The sequence below is a fragment of the Chlamydotis macqueenii genome, chromosome 1, assembly GCF_036417535.1.
Source record: "Chlamydotis macqueenii isolate bChlMac1 chromosome 1, bChlMac1.mat, whole genome shotgun sequence".
NCBI classification, from domain to species: Eukaryota; Metazoa; Chordata; class Aves; order Otidiformes; family Otididae; genus Chlamydotis; species Chlamydotis macqueenii.
The window spans coordinates 98,865,290-98,892,009 of NC_141556.1; the positions used below are offsets into that span (position 1 = coordinate 98,865,290).

General features: G+C 38.0%; 1 protein-coding gene across 3 annotated transcripts in view; it reads left to right on the plus strand.

Annotated features, from left to right (window-relative positions):
* EPHA3 (EPH receptor A3) overlaps positions 1-26,720 on the plus strand; it is a 234,182-nt gene that overhangs the window by 169,600 nt on the left and 37,862 nt on the right. For 2 of the 3 annotated variants that reach the window (XM_086763042.1, XM_086763056.1), the window contains 6 exons: positions 2,929-3,053; positions 9,551-9,713; positions 12,694-12,796; positions 13,260-13,327; positions 17,651-17,776; positions 24,280-24,465. In XM_086763042.1, the coding sequence (XP_086619168.1) occupies positions 2,929-3,053; positions 9,551-9,713; positions 12,694-12,796; positions 13,260-13,327; positions 17,651-17,776; positions 24,280-24,465 (771 nt within the window). The remainder of the gene's footprint in view (positions 1-2,928; positions 3,054-9,550; positions 9,714-12,693; positions 12,797-13,259; positions 13,328-17,650; positions 17,777-24,279; positions 24,466-26,720) is intronic. The other variant, XM_086763049.1, reaches the window with a different exon arrangement.

The following is a 26,720-nucleotide window of genomic DNA, read 5'->3' on the forward strand; positions in this document are numbered from 1 at the left end:
GGTGAGAAGGGAGGATTGGTTGTGTTACGAAATGGAAACTGAGGCTGACTTCTGCTTAGACATTGTTTAGAACACAATTAATAAGTTTTGATTTATTACGTTGCATTCTAGGGATGCCTGAAAAAAATAAATTAATTCCATGGTCCAAATGTCAAACTAATCCTCCCACCTGCACCCCAGACCTAAGCTGGGGCCGTAGGTCAGGAAGGCACCTCCCTTGTCCTGTGACTATCCCTGTGCTGGACAATACCTACTTACAGGTTACCTTAACTCTTCCCGTATCTTAAACCCATTGGTTGCAGTAGATGTAAGTGTAAACTTAGTCATGTGAACAAGATGTTTTCTTAAATTAGGGTTCGAGGGCTTCTAACACTTTCCAAACCTACCTAGCTAACAGGTATCGCAGGTAATCCACATACTTAAGATGGTGATTTAAACAGATTTTGAGTACATAATTTCCTTATCTCAGAGGTTCAGTAGATGTTGGAATGGCCTGGCGTGCAGCGCTGTGTTGCAGAACTCAGATCTGTTCTGTGAGTGGGATTAAAGGTGCCTGAAACATTGTGCTCCCCGTGATTATCCATCTCCCCTCCGTTTGCCCATTCTGTGGGATGCTGTCTCTTCCAGCCACTCTGTATGTATAATTTCTAAGCAGCTTTGGGAACTCTAGGGTTTAGAAAAGGTAGATGAATGTTTTATAATGTTATTGATAGGTAACAGAGCAGATGCTTTTCTAATAAACTGCAGTGAGATAAGTTGCTGGCAGCATCTGCAGAGATGCGTGTAAATGAGCTCAAAATAATTAATACTGTGTTAGAATAAAGTTGTTTGTTTTTTTTTTTTTAAAGCACATGTGTATTGGAGCATATAAGATTATTTCAGCCTGCTCTGAGAATGTGTTATAGCACAAATTACCATAATTTATTAGAGGAAAAGCCATTTCTGTTAATTATATATTAATTATTCATAAAATCTGTATTAATGTTACCTTAATGGGAAGTGTTAGCAACTGAGGTACTGAGCTTGGCAATCTATTCACAAGCAAAAAAAAAAAGATTAATATCTTGGCTTAAAAAGAAGACATAAAAATAACTTTCAAGAGCATAAAAACAGCAACTATGGGTATATGAGTTAACGTAGAGCTGGCTACAGTAGAGCAGTCCAGCTAACCACTTTGTATTTTGGCTCTAGCACTGCTTTGTGCCTTAGTGCAATTCAAGTGGGATTACTGAAAGATGTTCATTACAAACCAGTCCTGTATACCTTGCCCTAGTGCTTTTCAGCTCTTCAGCAAGCATAGATCTGGTGAGTCTGAGTAAATTAGAAAGAGATTCTTTCCTATTCTACTTAAAAAAAAACCCAAAAAACAAAAAACCTCCAAAATCTGGTTTCAGTAAATTAAGTTCAGGATAAATTCTTCCTGCTGAGAAAGAAAAGAAAAAAAAATTTTTTTTGCAAGTTTTTAATCTTCTCAGAAAGCTATTGTGAACCATGTGAAAATGCTGCTCAGAGGATATGTTTCAACACAAAACAAATGTAGAAGTGTGTATATACATACGTGCTGGTGCAGGTGTATGTAGCTTTCTAGGTACTCGACTCAATTAAAGGAGGATATTGACATTTAGATCGTGACTCAAGACTAGAAGGTGCATTTTGATGGAAGTTTAGCAAAATCAAACATAGAATGGATTTCCTCAAATTTAGTTTAATTAAAACTTCCTTTTTTTCTAGCTTTTGAAAGTTCTCTTGCAGGAATGGAAACCAAAACAGGAAAGACTCTGACTAATGCATGCAAAAGTGTAATGCCTGTAAAGTGCAACTAGTTTTATATGAACAGTAAAAGCTTTGTAGGATTCAGCTGAAATTGAATTGTTTAGATCAGCTAGAGCCTTTTTATTAGGATAGCATAATGTTGAACTTATAAACACATTTGTTTTACATGGTAAGATAAAAGGCTGTTTATTGGTAAATTTTTTTTTTTTAAAATGACAGTTACGACCTGTAATGTGTGATCTGTAAGTTATCATCTGATTATTTTTGGCCAAAGCCATGGAAGGGAAACATTTGGCATAGGAAACCAACCCAAAAGAAACAGAAAAACTAATTTAAAAAATTCATAGCTTTCAGTGAGTCCAGGAAACCTAGGCCCAGTCTTGGAACAATGTGTAGAGCTGGGTGGTCTAAAGCTGAACTGATGTTCAAGAATCTTAGGTAATTATGACTTTTTTTTTTCTGTATCATTGAGAGTACTTCCAAGTTTTGAGTGGTGGCTGAGCCTGTGGCATACAACAAATTGTCATGCCTAATTCTGATTTATACAGATCAGAAATGAGGTTATTTTACAGTTTCATTTTTTTTCTTCAAATTTCATTTTCAAAGAAATGTGGTAAAGGAGAAGTGTGTATGGGAGCAATTTGTATCTGGAGAGCTTACCAAATAATGTTATAAAAGAGACTGTGTTCTGCAGTATGCTGATGGTTATTATTAGCTGTGGATATCAGGAGTTCCTTGTACATAATGCATCCATGCACCGTTTTCTGCTTGCATATGAAAATGTTATCAGAGTTCTGCAGTCTCGTAATGATAATACATCAGCATTATAACAAATAGGTAGTACTGTTATTTTGTTCTCTGTTTTAGTATATCCAATGTATTTCGTTGCTTACACTGTAGTAGCACATCAAAACCATCTGCTGTCTTGCCACTGGTTTGCCAATCTAACAGAAAATCTCGGTTCATTTTCCTTGAGGCCAGTATGCTTTAAGGCATGTGTAGTAGGACTATAATCCAGCTGCTGAGTGTCAATACAAGTCCAGACCTACGCTCATGAGTCTTCTCAGTGGAAACAATACTCTTTGCCAAGGATTGAAACAGAGATAAACTCAATTTGCTTTTCTCTCTTCCCTCCTTCCTCCATACCCTTTTCAGCTCCATCCCCCATCACAGTCATAAGGAAAGACAGGACGTCCAGGAACAGCGTGTCTCTGTCTTGGCAAGAACCTGAGCATCCGAATGGGATCATCTTGGACTACGAGGTCAAATACTATGAAAAGGTGGGAAGAAAAATTGAAAGGCAGTTTTTTTTTGTGCTGGTAATACCGTAATGCAATTACTGCATCTTGCCTATGTTAAGTACTCAGAGACACCTCTGTTCACTTACTGTCTGCCTCAATGACACCAAGTGTTGAAACTGTTCAGTTTTTAGTAAGGAGAACATCATGAAAGTATAAAGTGAAATTGATAAGTTGTGTTGTCTACCAAGTTCATCCCCAAAGACATCAGACCAAATGTAGAAAGTAATGCAGACAAGCTGTAACACTTTTTTTTTTTCTTGAGTACACTTTACTTCCTCAGTTCTGTTATGCTGTCAGTGTTTATACATTTATTTGTCAGCATCCATGTGTTGGTGCTTCCCTGTGGTGCAAGCATCTTTTACACAAAAATTATTTGGAAAAGAGATGGGCAATCCTTTTAGTGACTAGTTTGCGCTAGGAAAAATATAAATCTCATAACATGATGGGGTTTTTAGGAAATCTTAGTGGTAGAATTGAAAAGACCATAAATTGTTGTGAAGATTGTGAAGAGCTGTATTAGCCATTTTCAGATTGGTTGGAGAGAAATTTTGGTAGAATATATTGCTACTGATGTTGATGAATTTTGAAAAAATGTCAGAAGAAACAGTAAATTAGTCATTAAATTACAGTCAGTAAATTAGTCATTTACTAATGCTGCTCATATCTGGAAATCAGACTTACATTTAATACGTACCAAGGGAGACATGGTACCAATATCCACTTAGAAACAGCTGTTAAAAAGACTCCACGGGTATTCAGTTAATCTTTAGAAAGTTTTCTTGTGAACCTTACCAGTGGGACAACGTGGTATTCATAGTCCATGCATGATCTTCAACTGAAGAATGGGGATTGGAAGGCCATATTCCAAAAAGATTTCTCCCAGATTAATATGTCACCTGATTTTGAGTGGTTTTTTTGGTTGATGCTTGAACTTTCAAAGACCTCGGTCAAAAATTTACTGGCAAAGGGGAAAAAGAAAACTTTTTAAACATTTCAGTTTAGTCTCACTTTATAGAGCAGTAGCCTATAGACTTTCACATTGGTTTTTTTCTGTTAGCTCAACGAGGACAGGATCAAGTCCGGATCCTGAGAGACTTCTTGAGAAGTAAAAGAGAACTGACTCATGCATTGGATTGTCTCTATTTGTGCATCCTCAGCACTGAAGGGATGCATGAATTTTCTCTTCTTTCCATTTTTTTTTAAAGAAAAGAAAATAGATACTGCCTTTTAGTAAGGCTTGGAAGAGCTATTTATCTCACACAGAGCCTATGCCTGGAAGGTCCCAGAACTTCAGCCTCTTTTGCACAGGCCAAGTTATTAATCTGCATGATTAACTTGTGTTTCATTTGAGACCTGCCTGGCTGCTCTTGCTGCCATTGATCGTACCTTTGTTTTGCAAGAGCTGCAGCAGCCCCCACTTAGCTCTACTTCCAGTCTCCCCAGGTGGAAGTCCTTGCCTGGGCGGCTCTGCGTGAGTACCACAGGGTGCAAGGTGTAACACGCAGCGCGGCTGTGTTGCACATCGTGGCATTAGGATGATCTCTCTGATTTCAGCTGGGAGAAAATCTTTTCCCTCATGTGCATTTTGTTCATTTTTATTGAATGACTAAGAAGTTTTATTTGTGTATTTGGTTTCTTGCAGTGTTTTGATCATCGTTCTACACTGAAATTGGCTTAGTTTATTCAAGAAAATTGTTGCCTTCCAACACTGTTGTATCCACAGACTGAGCATGCGGTTGCTGTTCCCAACGGCTATATCCAGTCTTGCGGAGCAACTGGTTGTCATAAGACAGCTTCATAAGACAACCAGTCTTAGGAGGCTGATCTTGCACATGTGTGTCTTCCCTTTGAAGTCTGTGATCAAGAGTTCATGTGCACCAGACAGCTTTCCTAAACCAAAGAGCCAACTGCTTGAGAATAGGAGCCAGACCGTTTAGAGCAAAGGGTTTTTTTAAAAAAAGCTTCTGACACCAGTGTTTTTAATGTGTGGTCTGCAGCCCCTTGAATAGTCAAGAAGCCTGTTCCTCAGGGTTTATGAAAGGTAACTAAGAAAAGCAGATCTGTTGTCAGGAGGCTTTAATCCATTACCCTTTTAGGTCTGTAAATTGAAAAAGATTGAAAACTACTACTCTGTACGTGTTAAACTTACCTGAGGTCAGAGCAGCCTGTGTTGGACTGCTACTCTTCATTTATTCTCCAAACACCTTTGGAAGATGCTGCTTTTCAGTCTGAGATCTCCCCCCTCCTCTCCTCTTTTCAAGAGAGAGCTTTCTTTTTAAACTGGTCCAGTCCATTTGATTTTCTGCTTCAGAAATCGTCTGGTTGTGCTCATCAAAAAACCCACTGCTGTTAAGTGGCAGCTGCTAGGAAATAAACCCTTCACAGTTAGCAATCTGAGTATTTCTCCTGACAAGTCATACCTGATTGCTGGTAGATGATTTATGTCGAGCCATTCTTTTGCCCCTTGCTTGTTTTTACTTGCCATACCTTTTTTAATCTCTTACAAATTAATAAATACAGCTTTAATGGAATAATACAGATCTGCCCAATTCTGTTATACACCTTGTCCATGCAAATGTTGGATTTTTTTTTTTTTAACTTTGTAAAGTTGTTCTTAAATTTCAAAGAATACGTGATATTTATGGGCAACCATGTTACTGGTATTCGGGATGTTAGGATAGATCTAAAATAGAATGTCTTGTATCTAAATTATGATATCATGTAGTTTTTCTAATGAATTATTGGCATAAAGTATGTGGAAAGTATTTATTTTCTGCAAGGACAGTTAATTACATAGTCAAGTTTTTCACCAGTGATTTCACTTGTGTAACTGAGAATAGAGCCTTATGTGATGTTTCTTGAGAAATTAGGAGCTACAGTTTTGGGAAACTGTTTTAGCTTTTTGGAATGAACCAATGAGGTTTTAATGTATAACATTATGAACTGAGAGTGATACTTTTTCAGACTCACTGTTTGGAATAGAATTGTATTTTCTATAAAAATCTGCAGGGCTTGGTTCTGAGGCCCCAGTTACAATTTATTCAAAATATATAAAAGAAAAAAAAAATCATTTTTCAGAGGAATACTGTATGGAACTTCTAGGCATTTATTTTATGGTTGGACGTAACGTTTTATGTTAAGTAAATAGTTCCAAATGACACCCCATTTTAGTGAGTCCATATAATGCTGTGCTGGATTTTAACTGTCTCAGCCATTGAAGTGCACAGGTAAGAAAAGTCAGGTTTTTTTTCTTACACAAGCAGATACTTTGTTTCCTCCTTGTCCTTGCTCACATAATTATGTTCTCTGGAAGGAGTATCTTGTCGTGCGAAAAAAAAAAAGCAGCCTCCTAAATACCACACATAAACAATTAATTGCTTCATTTAAATATGTGCCTTACAATTATGATAACTAAATCCCACACACTTTATTAAGGTGAAGTCTGCTGCAGAAAATGAGTGAAATTTAATTGCAGTCTCACGTTACTAAAATAGATTTGCCTTTGCCGTCATTAAAATTGTGTGCTCAGTAGACTGGTTAAAGCCAACAAATAAATTATGATATCTATTTGGTGCTCTTTCTGAGGCTGAAAAAGTAAATTATATGTGCATGCACTTAGTTTATTTTAAACGCTTATTATTCTGGCTTTGAGAGTAGGTAGGCCACGTAAACTCCACAAAGTTTGTAGGAACTGTCGTATCAACGAACCATTCACCCCTGGCAATAAGGGGAAGCGGTGCTGAGGCTGCAGGTTCCTCCCAAAGATATGTAGTCTGGTTTTGGCCTCTCAAATGTGCATGCAGCTGATGGAGAAAATGTTCTTTCTCGTGTAATATAAACACTTGCTGTGCTTATCTGAAAAAGGACATACCATTCACTCTCGCTAGCACTACCAGTATAAATGTTAAATGTATCCAAATCTGTCTATTGTAAAACATAGTTGAAAATTATAAAATGTCATTTGCAAATGAGACACTAACAGTAGTGGGATTTGCTTCCTAGTAAAAGTTGTGTCTGTTAAACTATACAGAAATACTCAGGAAGCATACACTTTGTGCATCCAAGTTCAAATTCATCATCAGAGTGCTTGATTAAAGTTCTGCTTGGCAAAGATTGGCTCTCCTTTCTGTGTATTCCTGCTGCTTCTGGCAGCTACAGTACTGTATCTCTGAAGTTTTACTTCATCCCCAAGAAAGATAAACTTGGGCTTTTATGTGGTGTTTCACTGATATGATTACTAGTAACATAAAAAATGACTTACAAAATATGTGTGTAAAAAGCTTACCATAAACTAAGATACCATTACATCCTCCGTGCCATTGTTTTAAACGTTTATTTTCCAAGTTCCATTGCAGATTATTAACAGACAGGGCCATGACTATATTCTCCCTTGCACATATGTATCTGCACAAGAAGGAAATGTTTGCATTTCATAAAAGCAGCCTGAAGTGAGATCAAAATGAATGTCCAGTCATAGCATACACAAAGGATTTTATGTTTTAAAGACAAGATTATTATGTCTTTAATAGTTGCCTATGTTCAACTGAATAATGAGATAAGGAAAGCCTGCAGATTATAATACTAGGCCTTTGTTAGTTCAAAAATAAATAATTTTGTGCAAATCTGTCAGCTCCTTAGAATGTCTTTTGTGTAAATTTTCTCCCCTGAATTTCTAACAGAAAGCTTTTTCAGAGAAGTATTGGAAAAATATGAGGAGCTCCAGTGCTGATTCGCTTTTTATTTTTAGCGTGCAAAGAAAATGGGCCATGGTAAACATCTTTATAGTCATTCTTTGGAGACTAGGTCCAGCTCATCCTATCTGAGGTTTTGTTTCTGGATGGTAACTTTTAGGAACAGCCTTAGTTACTTTTTCTTTCTTTCTTATTTTCCCTTCACTGTGATTACCTGTGTGCATAATGTTGAATATTATGTGGAGATTCTGGCAATTTCCCTAACTATGGTGTAAACGTTTCTGATTTTCCCTATGACAAAGAATGCCAAGAACAGGCTAGTTAGGCTTTTGTAGCACAGAAGTGAACAGTTTCTCATGTCCACCTACATACTTAGAATAAACCTAACTTCATTACTCCAGACAGCATTGCAGAGATAACAGACTAAAACAACTCTAGTCACTTGAACTTTGCACGTGAAGGTGAGATGGTTTGGCAGTGAGTGTGTTGAGTATTTTCCAACCTCTGTACTTGTGCATCGGCACTCTAGCGTTGCCGAAGTGAAAATGTCAATACCTTGCAAGCTAATACAATACCATAAAACATAGTGGGAATTAGGAGAGATTGTTTGCATCCGACATACGTTAACTTAATTCAGTTTCTGCTTTCAACCAGGCAAAACTTAGTGGCTTTAGTGTATTTCAGAGTGTTCAAAGTAAAAGGGCAGCATATGAAATCCCCACCACATCCAGAATAAAAAAGTTCATGGTTGGGAATCTAAACAACTGAGATTCTCACAGTTCCCCAGATGTGTGGCTGCTGTCCAAGATTTTTTCTGAGGCAGTTCCAGCTGCCATTTTTAGGAAGCCAAAAATGCTCTTTTGGTACAGGATGGCTTTAGTAAAATAAGCCATACCTCAGGCTCCAAATGCATGCTTAAATTTTTAGACTATGTGCTTATAGTGGGGCTGAGACATACTTTTATCAGAATTAGCTTTTTATACAGTGTGAAGTGTATCCAAGCTTACTACATTGCAAAATGGTCCATTGCTTTTATATAAAAAGTCGTCATGTCACAAGTATGCGACTATTAAGCAGAGTGTGGCTGTGAGTGTATCATCTGTACTGAACACACACCTTCCTCTTCAGCAAAAAGCAGTAAGGAGCATGTTTCCTTTCTGACTACTGAAGTCCAGGACTCATTCAGGAGCAAGTTCAGTGGGGTCTTGCCCAAATGAGGATGGACTTATCAATCTCATAGTTTTTACAGCATAATAGAAAGCCTGTTATATTTGCCTGTTTGCAGAGCTGAGGTGAGAAGCCTGAGTGGAGTTTCTCTTTTGACTGTTATAAAGGTAAACATTGCCTTGTAAAATGCGAGACAGTAAAAGCTGCATCCTGCATTAGCTCTGCAGGGCCCTAAAATGTCTCACTTGCCCTGTTACAATTTCCAGTTCAGTGCAGTAGGCAAATCTGTTTTATGTTTCTTAAATAACATTTTAAACTTCATTTTCTTGTTGTATTACAGACTATGATGCAAAGCCATTTAATGAAGTGTCATCTACTCAGCACATCTAGTACTTGATTTACAGCACAAGGCCGTAGAAGCTCTAATGATTTAGATTTCTTGCTAATCAAAAGATTTTCAGCTGAGTGAAAATGAATGTACAAGCATTTGTCCAGCTATAAATATAAAAAAAAATATACCAGTGCTTTCCAAGTGATTTGTAGTAACTTTGTACCAACCACCTCTTGTTTCTGTTTTATAGTGTGTGATTTTAATCTGATAATTTCTCTTCCCAAAAGCAGGAACAAGAGACAAGCTATACTATTCTGAGAGCTAAAGGCACCAACGTTACCATCAGTGGCCTCAAACCTGATACGACCTACGTCTTCCAAATTCGAGCCCGAACTGCAGCTGGATATGGGACAAACAGCCGCAAGTTTGAATTTGAAACCAGTCCAGATTGTATGTATTTGTTCAAATGGTTTATACTGACATCCTGCTCAGCTTCTGACTGATTTGAATGCCTGCTTTCACTCCTTTTCTAGTGTAGTAAATATGACTCATCACTATTTATGGTGTGTCTTTCTGGGTAGCGTTACTATATAACTTTATATTTTAGCATTCCATTTGAAACACACTACAAAAAGCGTACCCTGACTATCACAGGTGGTATTTTCTTCTGTTCCCTGCCCAGCCTCTGCCTCGTGCCAGAATCGATACCTCGCTAGACCACAGCTCCTGCCAAGGGAGGAAGTTTGATAGAAAAACAGATTCATAGCCTCGCTGTGTTCAAAGTTTGTGGCCTGAACCCTATGGACTATAAACCCCTGCCCCTAGAGAATTAATATTATATTGGTCCATTACCCCTGTGGGTCAGGAGTGTGTAATTCTCCAGGCTACTGCAGAGCGTTGCTGATGTCTCGTACGTAGCCTTGAGATGAAACTAATATGCACAGGCCAGGAAGGGTGGTCATTCAAGTTCCTTTCTCATCACTTAATACTATATAGTAAATCAGACCTTCTCTTTGCTAGAAGCTGAAAGTGGCTTAATGCAAGAAAAAGTCAGCCTTTGCTTAGGTACCCAGTTACCAGTGTAGACTGATAATGCATAATCAAAGACTGTTTGCTTTTTAGAAGGTCGAGTTTTCACAGAAGACTCGTATCTGCTGTTCAGAGTTATAACACAACTAAGGAGAGTTTATGACCTTTCGAAGAAGGGTCAGGCAACTACAAGGATGCTATGATGTTATGTAGGGAGAAAATTGTAAGGACCAAAGCCCAACTAGAACTTAATATGTCTACTGCCATAAAATACAATAAAAAATGTTTCTATAAATACATTAGCAACAAAAGGAGGGCTAAGGAGACTCTCCATCCTTTACTCGATGTGGGGGGAAACAGTGACAAATCTGAGGAAAGGCTGTGGTACTTAATGCCTTCTTTGCCTCAGTCTCTAATAGTAACAGCAGTTGTTCTCTGGGTACTCAGCACCCTAATCTGGGAGACAGGGATGGGAAGCAGAATGAAGTACCCATAATCCAAGGGGAAATGGTTAGTGACCTACTGCACCACTTAGACACAAGTCTATGGGGATGGATGGGATACAGCCAAGGGTACCGAGGGAACTGGCAGAAGTGCTCACCAAGATACTTTCCATCATTTACTAGGAGTCCTGGCTAACCAGAGAGGTCCCAGTTGACTGGAGGTTAGCAAATGTGACACCTATCTACAATGAGGGCTGGAAGGAGGATGCAGGGAACTACAGACCTGTCAGTCTGACTTCGGTACCAGGGAGGGTTATGGAGCATATTGTCTTGAGTGCCATCACATGGCACGTTCAGAACAACCAGATGATCAGGCCCAGTCAGCATGGCTTTATGAAAGGAAGATAGAATCGTAAAATAGTGTGGGTTGGAAGGGACCTTTAAAGGTCATCTAGTCCAACCCTCCTGCAAGGAGCGTTTAAAAGACATGTAGTTGTGTTGCCTAAGGACATGGTTTAGTGCCAGACTTGGCAGTGCTAGGTTAACGGTTACACTCTCATAAGGCTTGTTCATGTAGTCTTGATAAGGCTTGAGAACCCATGGTGTAAGAAGTGCTCTGTGAAAAGCAACAAATTTTTAACCAAGAAGAGTAGCATCAAGCCAAATGGTCTTTCACTTGGCATCCCTGTATTTTTGGATATGTTATGTATTTCATCCCCACTTCTTCCTCCCCTACCTCAGCTCTTATTCTGTAAAGCAAACAAGCTTCTTGTTTAAAAAAATAGTTACAAATAGTTGTTACGGTGACATGCACCTTTGGCATAGTGGATGAAACTGGAATTCAAGATAGGACAAACAAGTAAAGCAAGGAGAAAAAGCCAGTTGTGATGAAAAATTTCATAATTTAGAGGTTAATGAATTTTCTCTACAAAGTATTATTAAGGAAAAAAAAAAGAAGAAAAAAAGCTATCCAAAAATGTGGAAGGTGACAGGAGACAGTGGTGCACATCTCAATAATGAGGGTACAGCTTACACAGATAGACAACAAATTCCATAACTTTGTTCCTATTGCCAAGTTATCATAACTACATGAGAGCAGTTGTAGGTCTGTAATAGGCAGAGGCTTCTTCCCAAGGGGAATGCTGTGACTCCAAGCAGTCACTTACACAAACTGTCTAATTTGTGGGGACCAGGAGTGCTAGCTTTCAGCTCAGTTTGGACAGCTAACTTGAAGCGTAGTGCTGAGAAGTCTAATTCTGCTGTAGTCAGTGAAGTTCAAGAGGTGTCTGCTGAAGATTTTTCGTGATACCTAAGATCTAAAGGTGTCCTGTCGTTGTATAGCAGTCTAAAACACCAAAGCTCCATACTTAGGGACCACAGGGAAGCATCCAACGTAAGGCAGAAAATAGCTGTTCTTTTTCCTCTAAGCATTGATTAACCATGGATAGTCCTTCTATGTGTCTGTGTACCCTGGCTTTTCACGACCTTCATGGGGATAGTGTCACGCTTAACTGGGAAGCTTCATTCATTAAAGCACTTTCCATCATAAGAAGGGAGAGTAGGGTGATGATTATTGACTGGCTGGGATTTCTTGCCAAAGAAAAATTCCTTACTGACCATGACAAAATATATGTATGTCATGGTATGTATGTTTGTATTTACATATATCTTTACATATAAGCATCAGTTTAACAGGAGTTTCTACAATAAGCAAGAGTAAAAATCAGCCATAGCAGAACTGTTGTAAATTGTCAAAGATGGCCAGAGTCTTTTATTTTCTTCCCTCGTATTTATTTGTCTGATGAAAAATTCCTTAGTAGATAAAATATTTGGCAGGAGACCAAATGCTATATAGTGATGACTTAATCTGTCTGTCTCCTTACATGAGTGTCAATTGTGATGTAATCAATGTTATGCGTGTGGGGGCTTATTTATATATTTTTGTGTTAACTTTCCAGCATTCTCCATTTCCAGTGAGAATAGCCAGGTCGTAATGATTGCCATTTCAGCGGCGGTAGCCATTATTCTCCTCACGGTTGTGGTGTACGTCTTGATTGGGAGGTTAGTTTGTCATCTGGTTTGCACATTTACTCCCGCGTCCATTTCCCCGAGAGGCCCTGATGAGCGTGGCAAATTGTGTGTCGTCGGGCAGTAGCATGGCTGGTTTGTACCTTCTCCTTCGTCTGCTGCCCAGGAGCTCCGAATACTGCCTCATGCTCGGTAATGAGCCCACTAACATTAGCAGCCCCAGTCATGCGGCAGTTGTTAAAAAATGCTATAAACACATTCTTAGGCAATTGTAAAATTAAACTGTAGGGGTCAAAAATCAACAAATCCTCTCATTAGCCAATTTCCTCAAATTCCCTGAGAACATAACATGCCTCTATAGGGCACAGAGAATGTAAATATCATTAAACTTTCAAACAGGCATTTAATTGTGGAGGGAAAACATTTTATTCAGTTTCCACCTGCAGTTAACATAAAATTCACTATATTAATTCTTTTTTTTCTCTGTTGCTTGTAGATTCTGTGGATACAAGAAGTCTAAACATGGCACTGATGAGAAAAGACTGCATTTTGGGAATGGCCACTGTAAGTTAGCGAAGCCTTTTAATGCTTCCAGATCTGTTGAATTCATCCCCTAGATAACCAGTATTTTTCAATTTAAGAAAAAAAGGTCATACCTCACTTAAACCAAGGTGAAAGTGTGAAGAGAATTATCTCTTCTCTTGTGAGTAAGGAGTTTTTCCCCAAACAATTATTCTTTGTTTTAAATTCTTTCATCTGTGTTCAGGTCAGTAATGAACAAAACATCGCTGTCTATGTTCAAACAATGTGTGTGCTAGCAATATGATACTGATTCTCCTGTGCATTACTGAAATGCAGTGTGTAACTTCAACTTCCTCATTATCAACTGTGTACGTTCTAAGAAATTACTTCTTTTCCCCAAACCAAGTATAAAATCTGTTAAACCTATCTTGATGACTTTTGAAGGGATTGTGAAAATTGCTTACTTGACAAAGTTGACCCACTAATAATTCAGTTTGGAATTATTCTAAGCACAAGCTGAAAAGTTATTTGGAGTAGTTTCTTAAATTAAGAATAACTGCTAAACAAGTGTCTCCCAAATTAATGGGATTTTTAAATCCAGCTCTGTTTACAAACATGTCTTGTTCAAGTCCTCATTCCACACTTCCAAGAATGAATATCTCTGTGCTTTCTTTGGGTCTCAGCCAGGACTAAGAAGAGAGCTTTTTTATTGGCTTACATTGTCGTTGTATTACAAAAATTTTATATAGTTAAGGATGTGAGATTTTGCTCATCCTGAGGAATCTGGGTTGCTTTTGAAACGTGTTCAAATCCAAACCTGAAGCCTATCTATTTGTGGTGTTCACATACCTATTTTGAATAAGGCTAAATGGGACTTCATTCATGGCTATTCTGGGTCGTTTGCCTGTGCCCTGTGAAAAGAATAGCATGGAGCAAGATCCCACCCAGGAGACGCTCAGGGGAAGAAGTGTTGATATTCTGATCCTGGGCAAATGTCCTGGCTACCAGGAAGAAGTAGCTTGCTATGGCCCATGGTTAGAGGGGAATGTCATCCTTCAGTATTTCAGCTCCTCTCTGTTTGTGGATCCTCTCTGCAGTGTGCATGATCCTGCAGCGCTTTTCCACAGCAGGGGAGCTGTGGATTGTGAAGACTAGGTCACAGTCAAAGCTTCATCCATACTCTCTTCAAAATAGAAATAGATTAGTTTTGGAGCAGGAGAAGCTGAGAGGAGAGGAAGATGATAATTTAACATTCCTGTTTAGGAGGAGAGGGTGGGATTCTTGGGTTTTTGTTGCTACATTTTGGATTTTTTTCATCCTTACAGGGCGAAGATAACGCCCTTCATAAACACCAACACTGGAAATGCCTTTTTCTTCGCCCACAGAATTCTTGGTGTCTAATGAGCATGTTTTTAATAAGAAGCAGTCGTTTGTCTTTGAAACTGTTTCACTTCCAGATAAATATCTTGCTACACCATGTAAACCATGTTGAACCGTTTCTTTCTATTGCTTAGTGTGTTGTAAGGCTAATGTTTGTGGGTGTTTTGCACACAACAGTGGCGCTGTACCATGAGCAAAAAAAAAGAGCTGTTGATAGGATAATCAGATGCCTCTCCACCAAATATAATTGAATTAACATTTTAATGAGGGATTTACCTGCAGCAGTTAGAAATTAGAACTGATTCCTAGTCCCCGTGACCATGGACTAACAGTACTCTGAGTGTTCATGTTATTATTATTTTAAATTTGGAGCCCCTCCTTATCTCCAAAGAGCTGTGGGCGTGCTTATCCACAACACGTGTGCTCCTTCCCCTGCACTGTCAAGGAATACTCAGGCTCTAGGAGTGGGTTTGCTTCGTGCAGCCCAGCAACTGCCTACCAACTAGTCTTAAAAAAAAAATCTGTACAGTTACATGTGGCCCATAGAATTAATGCTTCATCATCCAAATTTAATGAGGTTATAAAATAAAAGCAGCCAGTAAAAAAGGTGTCACAGACAAATAACAGGTCAGAGTTTGCTCTCCTTACTCCCACACAATGGAAAGTTGCAATCACTATTCTTAAACATGTCCGTGCTGTTAAATTCCTGTGGATTAAATTGCTTTTAATTTGGCTGTAGATATTTATGTACTGTTTTCTGAGTAGTGCCATGCTGATTCACTGTGTACTAAGAACAGAGCCAATCATGGACCTGGTATTTCTGTTAAAAATTCTTGAAAATGATTTATTGATTTTGCAGAGATCGATCCGTTAGGATTTGTATGTATGTACGTGTGTGGCTGTTGAGACTTTATTCTACTAAATTACAGTCTTTCTCAAAGAATAAGAAAATTGGTCCTATGAACTAAAAAAGGATAAAGTAACTTCCATGGCTGTTGTAAACTTTCAGCATGTTAAATACAGCAGCTGGTTTATTTCAGTCAGTTTATTCTGAATTACTTTAAAAAAGGCTGCAGCCATGAACTATTCCCTGCAGCCTTATTACAAATCCTATAATATTACTTCAAAGGAGCAAAAATGTTTCACCTCCTCAGATCCTCTCCCTTTGCCTTCTTTGGCTAGGCCCTTTTTATTTTTTTGCTACCCTTAGGGCAATTCATGCTGTTAAAATGAAAATGTAAATTATTATGTTTGCACAGAATGAGCTGTAAAGTAGTACAGCTTAACACATGTGCATGTGTTTATTATCTGTTTTTCATGACAGAACCCAGTTACTATACATGCTGCCCTTAATTATTGGTGTGAAGGGATCATTCTCCTTGCAGTCACCATCACCTGATCTTGGGAACCTCTGTGGTCAGCATTAAAAATCTGCAGCCAAAAACCCCACAGTGCAGAAGCTTTTAATTGTTGTTATTTTTATTGGGGGTATGAGGGAGCCTGTAACGTACATTCAGCATGGACGGAAAGGAGCATTTACAAGATTTTTAACCGACAGCAATATACAGCCAATTACTTTTTGTTTTACTTGCAAGTAATTCTGTAATCATCAGGTTCTTGAAGGAAACACAGTCAGCATTTAATGCCGCGCACACACAGCCCTTGTGTTAAGAGCATGGCTCTCAGTTTGCATTGTTTTCGAGGCAATTAGCTTGGGAACTCAGTTTCATCATTTCTTTGTCAATTCTGAGGCCAATAAATCTCCATAAAATTGATTATTTATTTTTTTACCTACAGTTGGGATTGTTTGACAAAACAATGGTTTGCTCTAACTAATGATCCAAAGGTATTTTTTTCCCATCTGTGAAACCCCAGAAAAAAAAGGTTTAACTATTGTAGCAGTCAACAAATTGATGCAGTATAATAATGCCAAGCTGGAAAGGATATTCCTGAGTGGGTTAAGGCAGTGTTTGTAGGAAGAGTTAATATCTTTTACAAGACCAACTGGTACAGTTAGGAAAAGCTAGAATACACGTCCAGGAATGCAGATTTTGTGGCAGAAGCAGAAAACTTCAAACTGGATGTAATGTTTATTTCGCTTTTTGTTAACAAAACATCATTGTGTTCTAAAATGAATACAGAGGCAGTCACGCAAGGTAGCAGGTACAAGCACAAGCAGGACCTTGAGCCAAGGAGAGGGTAACAAGGTTATGCTTTGACTTCAGCAGCTTTACTGGAGAGAAAGGTTGGGAATGATATGTTCCTCCCACCTCCAGTCCTGCCAGAGGAAGAGATGTGGAGAGCTTCAAAACTGCTCTTAAAATCACCCAGTTGTTTGAGCTAGTGCTTGCCCCAGGCGAATAGAACAGTCCCTGGCCAAGAAGCTGTAGAGTGGGACAAAATAATTACAGGAGCGTTAGGGTAACTGAGCAGTAGAACCAGATTTTAATAATAACAACAACCATCTGCCATCCTTGTATGTACTAGCAGAGGGATTGAGGCAGAGGTGCATTTGTTCATGTATAATTTTCTTTTCCTATGCATCTTATTGGAGGACTCGGAAAGAAAAAGTTTGAGTTAATGTACTCTCCTTAATGTATTCCTAAGAACTTTTCAGGTTGATTACAGCATCACACATTTTGTTCCTTGCCTCTTTGTTGTTACCTTAAAAGGAACAATGTAAGGCAGCATCTCCATGTAGCAAGCTGGGAGAGTGGGTAGTATTTTAATATTTGAAAAGCAGTTAAATGTAGCAAGTACAGATATATTTAAAATTAGTTTTCAGACTTCTGTGCAATAACTACATTAGTGTCTCTAGTTTCACTGTATATTAAGATTCCTGAAGACCCATCAAAAGCAGTTTGATTTGAAGAAGCAGTACACCTTTTTCTTCTATTGATTTGATTTCTGGTGTCTCATGAGCTTTCTTTAGAAGGATTAATTAAGTCTATGTAACATTTTCTCTCTGAATTTGTTTTTACACAGTAAAACTCCCAGGTCTGAGAACTTACGTAGATCCGCATACATATGAGGATCCCAATCAAGCTGTGCATGAATTTGCCAAGGAACTAGATGCTTCTAATATCTCCATTGACAAAGTAGTTGGAGCAGGTAATGACCATCAAAGATATTGAAGTAAAGATAGCTTTTTGCTGTATATACTGTTTTATATATTTGGGTTTATACTTGTGACTGGAAAGAAAATGTTCTACAGTCTTCGAATTAGTAGGTCACATTTACAGCTGACTTCAGTGCATATGAAAAGTTAAGGACACACAGTTCTATTTTTTCCCCCCAAAGAAAGCAGATGCCAAGACAGTTTTTCGAAGGACACCTGTCAGCCCACATTTGGACGCAGCACTGTTGGGAGTGAAAAGAGAGTTCAACCTCACTTCTATGTTTCTCTTTAAAATCTGTCAGCACAGAACATGGTATCAACTGTGAAGATGTTTTCTGGTTTTTGCCTTTAAAAGGACTGTTGACTATTATGCCTTGAGGGAAACCAAAAACTCATTTCATACCAGTCACCATGCATCCATCAGGCTGCAGTGACCTTTGGTCATTGGATTGATTTTGATCCCTGTTTTGAATTTGAATTATTGATTTAGGAGGAAAGGGTTGTTTATCTGATAACTGATAGTCTGAGCCGTACAGACGCTGTAAATTGTTGGGTTTACAGAAAACAAAACTGTTGAAATGAGTAGATTTTGTAGTACAGGAGCCAAATTACAGAAAGTCTCATCACACTGAGTTGTCCCTGTTGCAATGCAGCATATAGTTCCTGATAGGATGTGTGCTTGCTCCTTGAAGTGCCAGATTGTCTTGTTGAGTCAGAAGATCATGAAGTGTTAGCTTTCCTGCTAAATTAAAGCATTTGTGAGAAGTACTATTGATTTTTAATCCTTTGAAAATTACTAGTTCTTTTATTATTGATTTTTTGCTTCTCTCTAAATTTAGTATTTGAATTAAAATATTGAGATGTGAGAGAGACAGACTCCTAGTGCACAGCAAAAGATTTTCATTGGGAAAAAAAATGTAGAACCAAGCTGCTGCTACTCAGAGCATCTCCTGAATGGCCTAGTAAAAAGAAACAGCATTCATCCTCTCTTACTGCAGCTACTCGGCTGTTTGTATGAAGTTAGGTTATTTTCTGCAAAGGAAGAATCTTTCTTCCTTGCTGGTTTTAATTTTGCCCCACAAGAGTGCACTGTTCTCCATCATCTTCAGTCAAAGCAGCAAAGCTCTGCTTGCTGCACGTAATAGAGAATTAATACGGGGATAGAGAAGAGTTAAGTAAGGGGTTACTGAAAAGCTCAGTCCCAGAGCAGTATGAGACTTTCAGGAGCCTTCATTCACAAACGTAAGCTTTCTAAACTAGGGCTGTATGCAGCATATGAGTCTAGGAAACAAATTTGTAACAATCAATGATATGTCATATTCTGTAGCTCACTGTTCTGATCTATTTTTAATCAGAATGCACGTGAGAAGGAGATGTAAACCTAACTTTGCTAAATATGGCCTCTGAACATGGAAGAAGAGTTTTCTGAGAGGTTTCAAAAAAGGGATATGTCCTAAAAGAGTCAGTTTAAAAATAAGTCCCTTTGCTCCACTCCACTTCAATGAAAGTGACAGCAGGTTCCTGCAGGTCCTCGAAACTTGGATTGAAAATATAATAAAGCCATTTGTTGGCAACCATGACTCAGATTCGTGTAGCCTAAACTACATATGGCATTACAGTTAGCATTTCCTATTAGCAGTCGCCAGAGATGCCAACATGAAGAACCAGGCAGGGAAGAACAGATGAAAATCAGGCTATAGAATGCTGAGAGCTTCCAAAATGCATTTGTAGCATCACTTTACACTGCTGTCACGTTCAGCGTGTGGTAGTTTTTGCATTTGGAGTGAGTGCCTCTGAGGCTGCTTCTGCAGGAACACTTCTTTCCTCCCCAAAAGCAGAAAGGCCTTTCCTGTCTCTTACTTGAGTCAATTACTTGTTTGAATGAAGGATTTGGTCTTTTCCTGCCCTTCTCCTTTACAAATGCAAGTGTGAATGAAATTATTAAAAGGCAGTGATTTGAGAAGAAGGGATTCATTTGACTACAAGTATGACATAAGTAATGAGACCTTCAAGTCAGGTGAGTAATCTTGATATTCTGAGGTACTTTTCCAAGTAGTTTTTCACAGCTTTAGCCAGAAGTCTCGAAGAATAGAGGGCGGCTTACGTAGCTTTGAAAACATACCCAAATGCAATAAGGAAATACTTTTGTCCAAAAGAACCTCAAGAAACACACAAGGGATTTTAGCGGGAGGCTAAGCATGAGAAAATTGAGGTCAGGAGCCACTTTTTCAGATTTTTCTTTACAGTAATTCTTTCCTTTAAAACAACTCACTTGTTTTTATGGATCCAGTTCAGCAAACCACTTAAGAAGTTTAAATTCAATTGGATAGCAAGAGAATACTGAAGAAAGTACTTTTTTTGGTATGGGATAGATTTAAGTATGTGCTTTGCTGAACATGAAAGCAAGTATTTGCTTTTCTTTCAAGATTTAAACATACTTGTAGCATAACATCTTGTTGACCAAAGTATTTCTAAAATTTAGGAGCTCCCTGCCCATGAACTTATTGTGAAGGTTTGCACTGTCTCAGTGAGGGCTTGTAGAATGTTGCTGCGGTTCATGAGGTTTATGAAACATTCAGCTTAGGTGCCTCTCCAGCTCCGAGGGAGTTCTGTGCACAGCAGTACAATTGTGATTTAAACCACAGCGAAGTAAAGGGAGTAGCTAATTTCAGAGTCATCTTTTACTTGTCCCCTGGGTCTAAATGCACAGCAAATGCCATTCACTGATGCACTAAGTAGCCTGTTTAAAAAGAAATTAAGATATCCTGAAGAAAGATCTTTATATCATGAACAGCCCTCCTACTAATATCTATTTGCTTTCCACACATAAATAGACATATCAGTCTGCAGGGCAGGTTATACTATGTTTCTGTGCATAGCATAATTAAAAATAAACACTTCAAAAAGGCTTTACATGAAAAGCCATCAACCTCATTTCTTAAAATCAATGCAAGGTTTTCCACTTTCCACTCGAATACAAGTTCTTATTCCTTTTAAACAATAATCTGATGAGATCCAGTGCATTTATTACTAGGACCATGTAATAAAGATTTGTAGGAAAAAGATGTAGTGTAACTGCATGTCACAATAGGTGTTTACCAGACAGACTTACGTAGCGTCCATACTACTCTGTATATGAAGGAACTGAAGGTTAACATAGTGAGGCTGCCCAGTGAGCTTTTTCCAGTGAAATCATTTTCAAGAAAGTAAACCCATTTTATATTCACATACAACAGTAAGCTCCATTGCTATGAAGGGTCCAACTTTTAGTCTCTTGCAGCATCCACTGACCTCAAGGCTCTTACGGAATCTGATTAATCACCCATGTTCTAAATTGGTGCAGCCATGGCTAAATGAGGCTGTGTTGATGGACATTAGCCATAACCTTTTCCTTCCCAAAAGTCAAACAAATATCAGATATACGATTCTGGTCAGAAATTAAGGATTGATTGCTGGGCTTCTAGCTGAAGTCGTAGCTATAATTTCCATTGACAGTAACTGAACACTAGTTTTAAGAGGTTAGTTTGCTACAACTTTTTGTAGCATTAAAACATAGATGAAAGGGAGTACAAAGCTGGACATTACAAGATTTATTTCAAGCACTTTTTTCCCTTCCTTCTGTTTTCAAGATGTGCTTTGGTCTTCCTCTTTGTGGTGCTCTGTCAGTATTTGAACTCTGTTAGTATTTGAACTGAAGCAGTGTTTTCTCTTGGTAAAGTATACTAGTAATTTTGGCTTGCAGCAGTTGAATATTTTAAAGTAAGAAATCTGAATAGAACTCAGCACCCATTAGTTACTAGTAATAAGTTTTACAATTCATTTTCTGAGGTGCTGCCTGTCTTGGCAGCCTGAAATACAAATAAATGAATGTAATGTAAGTGCTATTTTAGTAGTATATATGCATATAAAGATATACTCTATTGTTCATTTTTTTTTTGTTATTACATTAATAGCAGAGTACCATGCCTAGAGGATGAAGCAGCTCAGCAGCTGGTGATAAGATATGGTGACATTCACTTCTATCTTGTTGACTCAAATCTAGCCTGGGATAGTAACAGAGAAAGGTCATTGCCCTATTACACATCTGTTCAGTTTTTTGGGTTAAATTGACTAGCAGAGAAGTCTTAGAAAATAAAGCTGAAAAGTGACCTCAAGAGGTCATTAAGTCCACACCCTTGCCCAAAACAGAACTTTTTAGGTACCATTCTTGACAGATGCTTATTCTTTACAGTCTCCAAGATAAAAGAGTTATAGCCTCTCTAAAAAATATGCTGTCCAAGTGTCCTTACTGTTAGATTTTTTTTTTTTTTTCTGATCCAACTGACCTTTATTGTAATTTGCAACTATTCTTTGGTTTGCCTCTTGTGTATAGAAAAAGGAGTTGGTGTCCATCTTATTTATAACCATAATTTTGATAAACCAAAACTATTGTCATGTCTCTCTCTTCTCATTTCTTGTTGTTTATAAATAACACCAATTCCTTGAGCTTTGAACGTGAACACACAGTCCTGACATTTAAGATTCTGGTCATTGTTACTACTCCTTTTATCATTCCTGAGTAGTAGTGCCACAAATGGAGCGTGGACTCCAATGCTAGCCATATTGGTGGCAAGGTGATGAAAGACTATTTTCAGTTTGCAGATAAAAGGGCTGAATGTAACATCTGAAATGTATCCCATGTGGTATCATGTCTGAAGCCAATGGCAAAGGGCTGTCAGTCCCTTACTGAGCATTAAATCTATGGAGAGCAACACGATTAAAATTTGCCTATTAAAAATCTTATTTCTGTGGATTTCGATCGTTTTCAGTTTTCACAGGTAATGTAAAAAATCAGCTGCAGAGATAAAGAAATCATGCAATCATAGAATGGTTTGGGTTGGAAGGGACCTTAAAGAACATCCAGTTCCAGCCCTGTGCTATGGGCAGGGACATCTTCCACTAGACCAGGTCACTCAAAACCCCATCCAACCTGGCCTTGAATCATTGTGGGCAGATGAACTCCAAGAGCCTTTGCTTCTTTAGAGGCATAGTAATGCTGTTGCATTTAGGTTTCTTACACATTAAGTTGGAAAAAACTCATATGTAAGCATTATAGTCACTCTTTCTATGATGTTTCTTTCACAAATAAAAACCAAATTCGTAGTTTGCATAAAAATGATGCCACCTAGATTTAGATTTCTAGGGTTTGTTTGCTTCTAAGTCAAACTTTCTATACAAAGGCCACTTGACAAAATATTGCATATGAGCATCTATTTATATTTAGATCTCAAGTATTCTGATGAAATAACCTGAATAGGCATATATTGTTGGAAAATGAGTCTTAAAGTCCTCCAGCAACACCCTCTAGCTTCTTGAAAGAAAATAAAACAAGCCAAAACACCTTTCTTTTTTTCTCTGTTCAGTAAAGTGTTTTCCTTGTCTTTAAATATAAATAATCATGTAGGGCAAATCTTGCCATCATATTTGATGTCTATTTTATCCATTCTCTGTTTTTATTGTATTTTTCATTATTTCAATTATTTTGTCATTAAAACAGGGAGAGAAAAAGTTGCTACTGTAATTTTAACAGGAACCTTGTATGTGCAGTTTATGGTACCATCATATGAAATCTAAGATGGGGATAGGATAATTCAGAGTCAAAAGTCAGTTGCTGCTCAAATGTTTTTTAAGACACTGAAATTTCGTTGTATACTTTATGTAATCCTTGGTTAAATTCAGAAATTTTCAAGTGAGATGTTTTCTTCTAGCAATTTGTCAATATGTTTAATACTTGCTAATTTGAATGTTAAGATAATTTTCCCTGTGCACTCTTCTTGGATGTTACATAGCAAAGGATAAACCACGTTGTATAAAAGTGAACATGCAGATATCTGCCGTTTTCTATTTAGGGATCTCACACAATATACAGTAGGTACAGTATTCATGGTGGACTATCATGTCCAATAGTCCCATAATGACAGTATATATTTGCATTATTAGATTCATCTAAATAATGATAGAACAAAGATAATCTGTATGGATTTATTTTTTCTTTACAGCTGTGTAGAGCAATTCTTTTGTTATGAATTATCTTGCTACTTCAATTTAAATAAGTGAAATAATTGTGAACTACACTGTCTCTGTGTGGCAGAAATGAAGAGTATAATGTTCACAAGGATGCATGACTATTCTGATACTTATGCATTCATCAGTTAGCCCTCCTACTTTTGTCTCAAAGTGCATCGACTGAAACAAAAAGGGAATTTTCTGGTGACATTTATGCATTCCTCTGCTCTACAGTCATCTGGCTATGCAGTGTAAAGGAGTGCCATTGTCCAGTTTGACAGCTGGATAACACCAGCATCAAAATGTTAAGTCGTTGTCCAACGGTCTCATTTGGGGCTCCAGTCTATGGCCCACCCGTAAACATGGACTTTTGCTGAACACTAAGTGTTCTTTCTTAAATCCGTATGAAATAACTATGTTTAATCTTTTGTCATTTTTCCACTTTTTTTAGGGGAATTTGGAGAAGTGTGCAGTGGACGCCTAAAGCTGCCTTCTAAAAAGGAAATTTCAGTGGCTATTAAAACCTTGAAAGTTGGCTACACAGAAAAACAGAGAAGGGACTTCCTGGGAGAAGCAAGCATCATGGGACAGTTTGATCACCCTAATATAATTCGATTAGAGGGAGTCGTCACTAAAAGTAAGATATGATGGGGGCATCTCTTTTGCATGAGAAGTATCACTGGAGGTCCTTTCCACCCTAATTTTTTCTGTGATTCTCTGATCTTTCAAGGAAGAGCAAAAGCAAATGAACTGAATCATCCATGTTTAAGCTCTGCGAACCCTGCCAGAAATGTTTATATTATAACCCTGTTAATATGTACCAAATATCCTTCAAAAGAGATAACAGCAGAAACACGTAGCTTGGCTTTTGCAATATATAATGTATTTCCTCAAAAGCAGGAAAAAAATTACCCATCTGCAAGCACCAGCTAAACCCACACTGATGTATCCAATGAAAAATGGTGTGGGAGGCAATTGCCCGCAGTGCAACTGCAGGACCTTCGCTGTCTTGCTGCTTTCAGCCTACCAAGAACTTAAAAACAGTGCCCTGGGTTAATGAGATGGGAAAAAATTGGAAATAAAATGATATGGTTGAAAAAAATATAGATAACATGGAGAAAATAAGCATTTCCCAAGAACAGTGCAGCGCAGTAATAAACTGGCAGGTTTAATAAACTCCAGCGCTACAAATTGCTACAAAGTGGGCAAGAGGCACTTGCTGATAATCTGGTAGGAGTCATGGAGTCTCATGTCGTAAGGTTTTGTAATTGCACTGAAGCAGTATGTTCTGCTTTCACCTAAATCATTAGATTTTATCATTAGCACAGATTAATGAACAGCCTACCTGGCTACAGCAACTGATACTAGTAAATTAATAAGTAAGTCCAAACTTTTTCCTATCTGCTTTTCATGCAGGGAAAATACTCCATGTGATATTCAGTATGTACCTGTACATTTTAAAGATCCTGATCCTCCTGAATTTATACCTCTTAGTAAAAATCTCAAAAAAAAAAAAAAAATCCTGAGGCTGTAAGCTATCAGTAGTAAAATTGATTTAATTTCTTTAATAGGTATATTTTTGTTAATAGACATTTTCTGAATCTACTGCTGGGTTGCTTTGTTATGGGTTGGTATTTGGTTTTGTTTGTTAAAGCGTATTTTTGTCTATGTTTATTACAACAAATCACCTTCTCTTTTTGAGACAAAAAAAAAAGTAACTGAAACCTCCATTTGCATGCGGTACCTTCCTGGAAATGTAACATATTTGACAAATCCTGTCCAGCTCCACTTTTGTTAGATAACAGCAAGTGGTAACAGGCATTCCTGAATGGTGGCACTGGTTGTAGAGCTCCTACTCAGCTTTGCCATGGCAGCCACAGTAGCCTCCTCAAAGCTGCCCAGATCCTGCATGCTCTTCTTCTTTTGAGCAACTGGTGGGATTTGGTGCCGGTGATACTGCCTCGTTTAGGCAAGTTCTGACTCTTGTTGCTTGTGCTGCTGATTGCCCTCTACCTTGAGGTGGAAAGACAGAGTAGTTAGTAGTAGAGAAGAGAGGTTGTATGAAGTACCAAAACTGTCTTGTTCTATGAGATGTAAACTCAGAGACTTTCTAAATAAATTTAGTGATCAAAAGTCCTGCAGTAGTTATTAGGTGATCAATAAGATTTTATATGAGATAGTCCTAAAAAAAAAATCAGGAATGCTCTGAGATTTCTCAGGAGAGCTGAAAAAATCAGTAGGATATGTCCTAGTTCATCCTGGAGGACTCTGCCAGCAAAGCAGCTCCTTTCCATGTCAGTGAACTGCTTGGAATGTGCTGAGGACATTTCCAGTTTAACTGGGTAGAAGTATACCAAATACTTTATTGTTAAGTAGATTGTTTTATTGGTTTTAAGGAATCCTGGTTTTAAAATTGCATTCAAGGTCTCAGAAACGTAGACAGGCATGAAAGAATTTCATAGCTTACTGCAACAAATAGGGAAAGGTATGTAAAACCCTATATGTTATGAAGAGATATAGTTACAATAATAATGCTTTCTCTAGGTGTGATTCATGAAAGTCTATTTTGATGATTTAAATAACAAAGAAGTTATTCTTCAGCTTAGGTCTCACAGTGCCATTAGGAAAAAACTGCCAGATCTGCCAGTGTAAATCCAAGTTTTCTCCTGCTTTTTAATGACACACACTTTGTACAGTCAGAAGAACACTTGCAGTCCCAAAATTACTTGAAATGCCAGCATCAGTCTGTACACAGCTGAGCTAAAATCTATTTTGTTACATTATGTATTTCTGTGGCACTTGAGAAGATAATTTAATTGCTGTGCATGCGGGAATTTGTACATTGCTTTTGAATGTGCATTCCTAATTCTGCCTATATTCTGTATAAGTGAC